Consider the following 11,471-nt stretch of genomic DNA (forward strand, 5'->3'; position numbering starts at 1 on the left):
GTATTTGATGCCTCGTATTCATTCTAAAAAAGAAATTAATTCAGTGTGTCCCCGAAACTTCAATATGTATAACAGGTGTCTAAAATTGTTCCGCACAACGGCTAACACGAAAGTCGAAATGATGCAATAAATGGTCTTATGGGCCTTTGTGGACAACGTTAAATTTCCCTACGACAGGCTTTTTAAAATTTGTTCAAATTTGAATCTGTATGAATATGAAAAAGGTTTTTGGAAATGTCATTCCAATTAAATCTGGCAATACTGAAATCTAATCCAGTCATATAGTAATATAAAAAAAAAATTTCAACACTCCATCTAATCCATCAATGTCATCACTGAAGATAGTTGTGTACATGAATAACTGGTATTCAAACACGGATTGGTTGTATGATGATTCAGTGTTCGTAATGTTCTACGATAACTTTTTTTCGGAGCAGCAGATTATTAAGCTCATAAATTTGGAATTAATAGTAGATAAAGTTAGAGCAAGAAAAAAAACCGGGGGGGGGGGAGACATTTTTTGAGACCTATATATCGATTTAATTACAACTTAGAATGAAATATTTCAATTAGTATACGTTAACAGATTAACAGATTAATCGATTTCGTCAACTAATAAAAGCTAAAAGTATTAATATGAAAATATAAATAATAAGGGTTAAGGTGGATATCTGTCTTTGAATATTGTGCCATAGCATCTGGTATCTTTAACTAAGAAAAAGGGCATCTGATCCTTTAAAATTGTTAAGTTAGGGTATATAGATCAAGATCAAGTTTTCATATCAAATGTTGAATAAGCTGGTCATTTAAGAGGAAGTGGATTGGATGTTTTATAAAATTTTTAAAATCTTTTTTCAAATCAAACACGAGTTTTGTACTAAAAAAGTTTAAATAATGAGCAAGTAAAATAAATGAAGTTTAGAGAAGAAGCTTGTCACAAAAAATTTATACTGGTTCAATCCATCCATTTAACCTATATTTAATCTTCAAGCTTCATGAATGCTAGTTAGTATAATACAATCACAAGACTTCACAAGTCTTGAGTTCTCTCTAAAGATACTTACAATATCTTGTTAGCAGAGAAACACTTAAAAAAAAAAATCTTCTCTAAGATTTCAAAAATGTTTTTATCAAAATATGCGAATGCAAGCTCTTTATTTTTAGTTGGTATTTTTAGTAGGTTACATCAACAACTAACTAAGAGAAAAAAAGATAAAACATACAAGTCTACTCTTGTTTTTGCTCATTTGCTCTTTTGAATTAGTTTTGTCATAAAATGTTAATAATATGCACAAAACAAAACATTTCTCAAGTTTATTATCATCAAAACAAAGTATTCCATACATGCCCTTCTATATCTAGTGCTAAGGAATTTGTAGGAATATAAAGTTTGCCCACTTTTATCAAGACATCTTTTATTTTTTCTGCGAGATATCTTACTGACCTATCAACTAATCATAAAGCGACATTAGTTTTCTTTAAAGATGTTTATTCCTAACTTTTCACAAAGAGAATAAGGCATTTAAGTTTACACTAGAACTTAAATCACATAAAAAATTATTTATAATAGTAGAACCTAAAGTGCAAGGTATAGAAAAACTTCTTGGGTTATTCAATTAGGTGTTAGCTTTCTTTAAAGGATAGCACTACGTTCTTTTATTGGAGCAACTGCAGCAAACTTCTCAAGTCTCTTTCATTACAAACATACGCTTTGAGGCATTTTGCATAAAAAGGTATTTTAAACTAAAGCTTCCACCAATAGGATGTTGATATTAGGCTTCTTGAACATTTCAAGAAACTTTTTGAAATTGACTTCATGCTCTCTCTTTTGAGGGTGCTTCTTGAAAAGGCACAGGAGGCACAAATGGTTTCACATCAGAAGGTGTGGGGAGTCCTTGATGTTCATCACCTTCATTGGGTGGCTTTCCAACTTTCCTGGAGTCTTTGTCCACATGTGCATTTAGTTTTTTTCTTTTCAGGGATAGACTCCTTCAATTCTTCACCGCTCCTTTTTTTTTTTTTTTTTCTTCTAAATACAAAAGAAAACAAAACAAGTCAAAAAGCAACATAAATCAAGTCACATGACCATCAGTAAGCAAGCTCACAAATTTAGCCGCAACTGAATAAAATCCCACAAGAAAATGCAAACCACGTTTAGCCAATTGATCAGCCTCTATGTTCTGATCCCGAGACACATGCTTTAGCCTCAACAATCCATTCACACTGCACCAGCACTTGAATCTCTATGATAAGCGTAGCCTCAACATGCAGGCTCATTCCAAGGACTCAGAATAAGTGAGAGGGCTTCCATACAGTCACTCCTCATCAACACCTTCCTGAATCCCGTGTCCTACACAAATTTCAACCCATATAACAGGCTTTCAGTTTTTTTTTTTACATTTTTTTTGTAAAATGATAATAGTTCAAATACATTAAAAAAGCACCGTCAACATTGATATAGACATCAAAATCCTGCGACCCACATGAAAAGTTTGGGTTGTTTTCCCTAAGCTGCATTCGGCTCGGGTCTCGTCGTCATTCGATTTGCATGATGCATGCAGTGGAGAATACCTTTGGCATGTCCAATAACAGCCTTAATGATGGTGATTTATTGCCTAGAAACTTTTGGCTAGTTTTTCATATACTTCATCATCTATGCAGCCGTATCGTTTCCTCCTCTGATATATCTATAGCTATATCAACTTGGGGATAATAGGAGGTTAGAGCTTTATAAAAAGTATCAATCAACATTAAAATTAGTAAAATTGTGATGAGGACATTAATTTAGAAGAGTTAAATTAGTAAAATTGTGATGAGGACATTAATTTAGAAGTCTTAAAATGTGTGGATGGAACGGTCATTCCATGAAGTTTTCCATGAAGTTGTGAAAAGTGAAAACATAGTTTTTTCTAATTTTTTTTTTTTCCCCAATTTGATGAGGTGAATAGAACCGAAAGCACAAATGTTTTGTTGACTTTTGTCTATGTTTGTTAATGACTCTTCAGGCAAATTAAATAGTCATTCACTGGAATTGTCATTCAAGCAACGGAGAAAACATCGCATCTTTAGTTTCTTTTCGTTCAGCCCATTGGATGGGTAATAGTGACACTGCAGCATAAAACCTTTTGATAACAATCAAGGCATCTTTAGTTGAATGCACCCTAAAATTTTGGCAAACCACTCAGATGGTATGTCTTGAATCCCTAATTACATGCCCTTGTACTTGGTTTAAGGGAAGAAGGATTATATATCACATTTGGTACCATAATACTCTTTCCGATTCAAAATATAAAACATTTTTAACTATAATTTGAATATCAATAAAATCCAATTATATCTTTTGTTTCTAGTCATAAATATCATGAGTTTTCCTTTTTATCCTTTTCCTCAACTGTCAATAATAAATTAAATGAGAGATATATTTTTTTAATGAATATTATAACATGAAAAAGTGTGAATCTCCTTGCAAATTAATAAAGTTTTAGCTACCATAAAAAGTGAAAAAAATATAATAAATACAAATAAGGTTACACAACAAACCAATTAATAAATATAAGGATAAAATAGGTTAAAAAAATTTCAACCTAATTGAGACTCAATCTCTCAACTTTGGACTTGTTATAATTCAGTTTCTGAAATTTTGATTTGGTTGTAATCAACACCTGAACTTTACCTTTAACATTTAATCTTTGAAATTTTAACCTCTTAAATATTTATTTCTATATTTTAAAAAACAAAATTATAAAGATTTAAAATATTTTAAAACTTATGGCTAATATTTTAAATTATTAAACCCTTTTCATCTTTATAATTATTAAATTAAAAATTTAAAATATTTTAATCTTTATAATTTTATTTTTTAAAATATAAAGACCAATATTTAAGAGGTTAAAACTTTAAGTACTAAATTATAAAAAGTAAAGTTCAAAAACTAATTTATAACTGAATCAAAATTTTAAAGATTAAATTATAATGAGTCAAAATTAAAAAATTAAATTTTAATTAAATTAAAACTATAAGGATCAAATGATTAATTTTCTCCAATAAAAATCACTCACAAATATGTGAACACTATCCAATCAAAAGAAATATTAGGTTCAGCATTAAACAACTTTTATATTGATGGAGTAGCTGTAAAATGTGGGAAAATGTCCATTGCCATACATGGAGTACCTGTAAATCAACCACTCTTACCGTTTCATCTGGACTTGTGTGCACACCACTAACACCAAAATGGTTTTATAAAGAAATGGTTTTATTTCTTTATAATAACAATTATCTGTTCCGCTATCTTGTCATGAGAAAATAACCTATTTCCACTGAAATCGCATGCCATCATAAATGTTTATTGCGAAATTTCATTTCAGATTGGAAGGGGGGGGGGGGGGGAATCAAATCATGCTTTTTAAAGCCCCACGACAACAATAATAATATCTGAGACACAATTAAACAGAATGGAATGAAATATAAATCATTAGCATTTCATGTTTTTTAAAATAAAAGATGGAGTCCAAATAAATAGACATGTCATTTTGGGGTAAAATAGGTACATTAATTTTACATGAAAGAAATAAAATATTGTCCTATTCAGATTTCAGGGGGCAAAAGGTAATCGAGGACGCAAACTAAAAAGGAGTTGGACCAGGAAGACAACAGAAATCAAGGTATCAAAACTTGCTAACTGGGAGAAACTAAAAAAGGCAGTATAGAGAGATTATTACTGTGTTGATTGCTCCTCTAACAATCAGGAGCCAGAGAGACTGCATACAGTTGCATCAACAGCATAAACCCAACTTCTCATTCTTCATCGGAATCTGAGTTATCTGCCCTTTGACCGTGTTTATAGGCAGTGCCATTTGCAGTTCCATGCTTATTTTTTGAGTCTTGATCATCTTCATCTTCACTGTACTCACTCTCATAATCATCATATTCTCCATCCTGGTCCTCCTCGTCCTCCTCAACTCCATCCTCCACAGTGGGCCCTTCATCCACTAAAGCCACACCCCTGGTGCCGGCCCGTGTTCGCTTCAAAATTTTGAGCTTTATATTTGTCTTTCTATCACAACCCAACCAAGAGTCGCACAAACAATAACAAGTTAAACTATAGTTACCCTCAGATGGAGCCTGGAACTTGCCCATTACTAATCTAGACCCTCCCTTCACCTTCTCAATAGCTTCAGAAACCGCCCTACTAGTTTCCTTCACGTTTGCTCCTGAACCCTCCAATGATTCCTCAATTGCCTTGGATGCGGCAGTAATAGCTGCAGCTTCATCCATAAAACTGACCCTCTGTGAAAACCAAACATTATTTGAAACAGAATCTGCAAGCAAAAACCAGAAGTTTTCCTCCCTGTGGAATGGGTAGTAAGGGGTATGTGGGAGAGCACCAACGAGACCATTACCCCGTTTAATATTTACCCACGCATGGATTGTAACAATGTCACCCTCTTGTATGCCCTCTTCGCCTTCAGTCTCACAAGTCACCTCAATAGTTAAATATGGCATCATATCCAGCACGACCTCAATGTCTTGTACTTCATCAGAAGATAACCCAGCTGACTGGATAAGCAGGTCAGCTCGCTCCTGTGAGTTCATGTCTCGAAGATCCTGAAATGTCCTCACCTTCTGCCGGTCAGAAAGGAAAAGGTTTAGGAAAAGATTATCAGGGACAAATGCGAAATTCAACATGTTCAATAGTGTTACTCTTCAACAATAATTCTACTTAATGCATCCGGGTAGAATTGGAAATTTAATGAAGTTACATGCCATTTTTCCAGAACAAAAGACGGTTTTGTTAGTCCATCTTTCTTTCTTGGGAGAATAACATTGAAGGCCCTAAAAAGGGAAATTATTAGAGTTTTGCATCGGATATTGTGCTATGAAAACACGGACATGTTGGTGTGAAAAGCTGAACCTTAACTAATAAGAGCTATCAATAACATGTCCGTGTTTTCATAGAACAATATCCAATGCAAAACTGATAGACCCTTATTGTACTAATTTCCTTTTTTAGGGCCTTCAATGTCACTCTCCCTTCTTTCTTTCTTTTTTGTGCAAGGGAGGCACATATTACCGTAATTTCATAAGATTGATCACTCTACTCAACAACTAAAACCCTGTCCAGTATTGGTAAGAGCTAGACAAACCCATGAAAATAATTACCATTTTCCACTCAGGAAAATTGGCAGAATTTTGAAAGTCATCAAGTACAAATAATGATAGTTGGCAATTGCATTTGGCTGAAAAGGCATGCGGATTATTTTGACTAACCTTGCGGGCTACCTTCTTAATAATAGTCTCACTGATATGTGGCAGTTGCAGAAATGGTGCCATGCCTTCAGGAAATCCACCAGTAGCCTTTCTTGCGCTGAGGGGAACAGCCTGCATAAGAGATCACAAGGCAAGAAGAACTATTTATTTCAATGGCTTTTTTAATATACAAAGGAGAAGAAAAAGAATAATTGGGGATATCTACATTGAAATGATACATCAAACAAGTAAAACAAATAAAAGCTTAAATAAGAACAAGAACGAGCACAATTTTATTTTATCCCATGCATCAAAAGTTTAAGCCACTACGCCATCCACAACTAAGGACATATCAATACTGCACAAGCTTTTCTCAAGAAAAACTAGAAAGCTTTTCATTGCCTTCTCTTTGAAGAGAGGTCATTACAGCAATAGGCATCAGCATAAGAGAGTCCAAAACTGAGTTCAGTAATCCAAGATCCATGATCATAGATAACAGAGAAGTTCACACATTCTCAAGGGAACAACATTCCAGCCTCTAAGAAATTCAATAGATGAAAATCCACCAGGAACTCAAGAAATGATATCACCAACAGGGAATAATAAAATATGACGATGTGGGCAGATTGTTTAGAAGAGGCAATAAGCTTGTCAGCATGCAATAGAGATTGAAAAGTTACATCCAGAGAACAATAGATATATATAAGAATAACCCACACAATGAGCGCCAGTGAGACTAATCTGTGTCAGGCTAGCAGAAAAAATATGCTAGCATTTTAGTAATTATCCTTAGCTTGAACTTAGATTTATCACCTGAATAATACTCTGAGAAAGCTCAACAACACCAATTGCAGGCCTCAGCCATCCATGCCCCTGAGCATTTCGTGGTATAACTGCCATCTTTTACAGAAAGTAGAACATAGATGAATTTAGTGTTAGATGGAAAGATCACAAGCTCACAAGTATGAATAAAATAACAGCAACATGCCACCACATCTCTCATATGAGAATGGCCACAGGCAAGGAAAACTTTACACTGATGTCTAACACAAATCAGACAACTTACACATATGATATGAATCACTCCACCTTTTATTAGAGGCATTATCTTATATTGTAAATATCTAAGATTCTGTTGTCTTAGTTCTCTAAAATCTTTGTATTTGCAATTCAGCATCAATCTATCAGAATCAGCATCAGAAAACATTCAGCTCATAAACTTAGTTACCACCCAAATAAGATGGATATAACACAGGTAAAAAATATATCAAATATTAGCTGCAAGTTAACTTGAATTTGTTAACATCAACATCGAGCATCCAGGAAATCCACTTGGACCAGCTCATTTATTAATTACAATGTGGTTCATGTAAAATTTAACTTTTTTCCATGACTGTATATTCTTCCTGAATTTACACACAGGAAACGTGCTAAAGTCCCCATCTAGTCTGTAGGAAAAGCCAGGTGTTATATGCTCTATGGTGTGTAAGACAGGTCGACTCATATTTTCCATTTTAAACAAGGCATAAGCGCTCAAGTTTGACATGTGCCTTTGACTTAACTAAGATATAAAAGAAACCTCCCTTGGACACCGGACACAAGTATGTGTAAGTAGAAGATCTTGTTTCACCATGTAAGAAATAAGGATTTAATGTTTCCACAATTCTTTAGTCACAAAGCTATTGGATAATGATTAATGATAGAAGCATAGATTTAAAGTGAAAAACATGGTAAATAAAGCAAGAGATCTCTAGCTCAAACACTAAAATAGCAAAGTTACCTTCATTAACTCTTCAAGAAGGCGAGGCGCCATTTCTAAAATTCGCCTGAAATCACCTTGCAATGATGGAGACAAAGTTGCAAATTCACGAGTCAACTGAGCTTGAATCAACAGCTCTGTCTGCAAAAGAAAAAAAATGGCATAGTTGTGAGCACACAAGGAATTAGAACAGGATGCTTTAACTGGTTGGCTTCCATATAAAGTAATACCTTAACCAGTGCAGGATGCTGCTTCCAAAACTTAGCCTGCTCTTGCTTAATGTTCTTTAGGTCGAGATTCAACTCACTCCTTACCAACATAAAAAGCTTCTGAAGTGGTTCATCGTCAGTCCTACGAACTGGAATTTCCATATATTCAGCAGCCTTTATGAAGACATCCATGACTTTGCTGTATAATATAGAAGCCACAAGAATTTTAAATTTTAAATTTAAATTCAATCACCATAGAAAGAACAAAGATTCAAGGGATCAAATAAAAATCAGCTAGAACAAAGATAAATCATCAATGTACCTTGGAGCCAAAGAAGGCTTCATAAGATAATAGTAGTTGGTCATTGTCTGATGCATTACATAGTTTCCCGTATATTTTGATGATCTAGAGAGGTATATAACAGCAATAACTAAAGGCAAGAGGATGCAAACACCAACAATCCAAAGTAGAAGTATTCCACCAGATGCCCCATCTATATTTAGAAGGAACTGAGGGAGAGCAATACCCATTTGAAATCCCTGCAACAAAATTATCACCCATATTTCCAGGGCACGGTTACAAGATAATTATATTCCACCAAGGAAACAAACAATGCAGAACGCTAAACATTTCACCCCTAACATCTGGTTTCATTACCTGTCTACCATCAGGGTGGCCATATTTTTCATAATTTTCACGTGCTATGGGATCTGTCAAAGCTTGATAAGCCTTGGCAATGTACTCTACAAAGTACTTGTGGGCCTCTGAAATAAAAGGAGTACAGTACAAATATCAGCAGTAATAGTTACAGAAAGCACATTATCTAACATTAAAGCCTAAAATAAGAAGCATATATTATAAAACTGAAACACCTTCAACCTGGATCTGGATTTTTATCTGGGTGATACTGAATAGAGAGCCTCCTATACTTTTTCTTTATTTCAGACTCCAGCGCTCCAGGCTCTAATCCAAGAATACTAAATGGATCAAAAACTTGAATCTGCACAGAACAAAACAAAACAAAAGGGAGAAATTTCAGGGCGTGCAACATTTGAACACTCAATCAATTTCTAAAATGTTATAAGCCAAAAGTAATAACCATTAATATTGTATCATGCAACAGACCAGAATGTGGCCTAATTCATCTCAGATATTAACTGTTTACCTCTCGACTTATACTTTTTATGTAATAAACCAGAACAATCATGACCACCCAGAGCAGTAGTAATGTCAGGTTACTACAAGTTGAGACATTTGAAATCTGCACAAATAAAGGGAAAAGAAAAAAGAAGTAAGATGGATAAATGTCGAGATTACTATTGAAACCACAAGAAATAATGTAATCTTAAAGTATAAGATACATTTTGACAGTGATCTCACCCTCTTAAATATTGATTTTCTGTATTTCCCTGACCGTGAGCACTCAGAACACTGACAGTGGATACTTTTTGATTTCTTAGTAGCAGCACGGCATAACTTTGTAATTGTATATGGCACTATGGGAAGGGCCATTATTGTCAATATGAATATTGGGAACAGTGCACTATTCTCCTCTGATGCCGCCATTTTGACCTTCTGAGCTCAACAACTCGTATAAAGTTATTAGGCCTACAACGAATACTCTTGTTAGAAGGTTATGTTTTAAATTTGACTTTTATCATCCGCTTGAAAGATCAAATGCTTTGACATTTAGAGCAGGATAATAACATAAAGAAATACGAGGACTAGAATCATCATGCGCCTCTACACGGTAGCAATAGGAATTGGAAGACCTTGAATTGTACTCATTTTCTCAATGCGGCGGTAACGGGTGGATGTTTAATCTGTGTTCCTCAAGGGAAATGAAAAACAGCTTCCATGTGAACATATCAAAAATATCGTAAAACAGAATAGAAAATCATCAAATTTAAATCAAAATGTCACCACCAATCCTCTCTATCATACGGTTCAGAAAGTCAACCGTGGAATTTCATTGATTTGTGCTAGAAGAAAAGGGTAGATTCAGAAGCAACGAAGGTCATGACCTTGTTAACCTTCGAGAAAATTTCATAAAAATACACCAAGAACAGGCAAGTACAACACAATCTGAACCCCATAGTCACTTTTAGAACATAAAATTCAACCAAAAAAAAAAAGTTCAAATAAATCAATGAAACCCGAAAAGGAGATCCATGATTAAGACGCCCCAGAGGTACTTCTCAAGCAGACTTGTGAAATAATATCAGTAGCAGGTTTATAATCGAGAACAAATGGAGACCGAGAAGGACCAACCTGAGCACGAGCAGGACGACTGGACGAGGACAAGCGATCGACGGTGAGCACTAGCGGAAAGTCTGAAGGAGACCTAAGCGACAAGCCACCGACCGAGACTTAGCTGAGTTTGGGCGCCGCGGAGAAGATGAAGGGGAAGGTATGAACTCGAGTGCTCGACTGATTGACGACTGGGAGCAGATCCCTATTTCATCTTTCACTCTTTTCCATCGAAATCCCCATCCCTGTTTTTTGATCCAAATATCGTGATAGCTGCACGAATCTCTGATTTTTTATTTTTATTTATTTTTTGACCCGGGCACGAATCTCTGATATAAAGACATGTGCTTTGATATATATTACAAGGGTTCGAACCCGTAACCTCTAAATCCCACCCCTCCTCTCCCTTTACGTGAGTTTACAAAAATTTGCTTAAGCGACTTTATAAATTAAGGACCCAATGAAAAAATTACTTAGTTTTTAAAAAATTATTTTATAAATTTTTATTATGTTTGTTTAAACTTTTACAAATAATCAGAATATGAAAAAAATATATTTTTAATTATTTTAAAAAGTTATTTTGAATAGCTTTTAAAAATAACTTAATGCGATAAATGAGAAAGAGTGTTTTAGAGAGACGAGACATGCAAAGATATCATAAAATTTTAAAATAATATAATAATAAATTATTTTTATAAAACAAAAATCAAGGAAGATATCATAAAATTTAAAAATAATTAAATAATAATTATTTTTTATTATTGTAATCAAATATAAAATAATATATGTTATTTTGTAAAATTTTTACAAAATAAATCTCTTTTTATAAACTCTCCAAACTACCTAAAAATTAGTTATTTTTAATCTTAAACAAATGGATCCTAATACTTTCTCTATTTAAAAATATAAAGTATTTTTTAAAGAGTTGAATGTTTAAAAATATAAGGCATTTTAAATCTTTTAATGTATAATTATTGCTTTTTTTTCAAATGTCTCTATCAAA

At 33.9% G+C, this 11,471-nt stretch overlaps 1 protein-coding gene across 1 annotated transcript; it reads right to left on the bottom strand.

The window, feature by feature from the left end:
- Positions 1-4,455: 4,455 nt before the first annotated feature.
- On the bottom strand, positions 4,456-10,748 carry LOC129288851 (dnaJ protein ERDJ2A-like). Its single transcript, XM_054925648.1, has 11 exons — positions 10,490-10,748; positions 9,599-9,826; positions 9,384-9,479; positions 9,098-9,218; positions 8,876-8,982; positions 8,540-8,757; positions 8,239-8,416; positions 8,030-8,149; positions 7,063-7,149; positions 6,271-6,381; positions 4,456-5,625 (listed from the first exon to the last, which is right to left on the bottom strand). The coding sequence occupies exons 2-11, from the start codon at positions 9,782-9,784 to the stop codon at positions 4,798-4,800; spliced, it is 2,052 nt and encodes a 683-aa protein (XP_054781623.1). The 5' UTR covers positions 9,785-9,826; positions 10,490-10,748; the 3' UTR covers positions 4,456-4,797.
- Between the last annotated feature and the right edge of the window lie 723 nt (positions 10,749-11,471).

The sequence above is a fragment of the Prosopis cineraria genome, unplaced genomic scaffold (assembly GCF_029017545.1).
Source record: "Prosopis cineraria cultivar Desert tree isolate PC_DT_omini unplaced genomic scaffold, ASM2901754v1 PC12, whole genome shotgun sequence".
Classification (NCBI taxonomy): domain Eukaryota; kingdom Viridiplantae; phylum Streptophyta; class Magnoliopsida; order Fabales; family Fabaceae; genus Prosopis; species Prosopis cineraria.

What these genes read in the sequence shown, in the direction of transcription:
- LOC129288851 (XM_054925648.1), bottom strand. Translation starts at nt 9,784, where the DNA reads ATGGCGGCATCAGAGGAGAATAGTGCACTGTTCCCAATATTCATATTG. An exon ending in GCCACCCTGATGGTAGACAG is followed by an intron (nt 8,758 to 8,875) that starts GTAATGAAACCA and finishes ATTTTGTTGCAG; the next exon opens with GGATTTCAAATGGGTATTGC. An exon ending in TTCTTGAAGAGTTAATGAAG is followed by an intron (nt 7,150 to 8,029) that starts GTAACTTTGCTA and finishes TTTCTGTAAAAG; the next exon opens with ATGGCAGTTATACCACGAAA.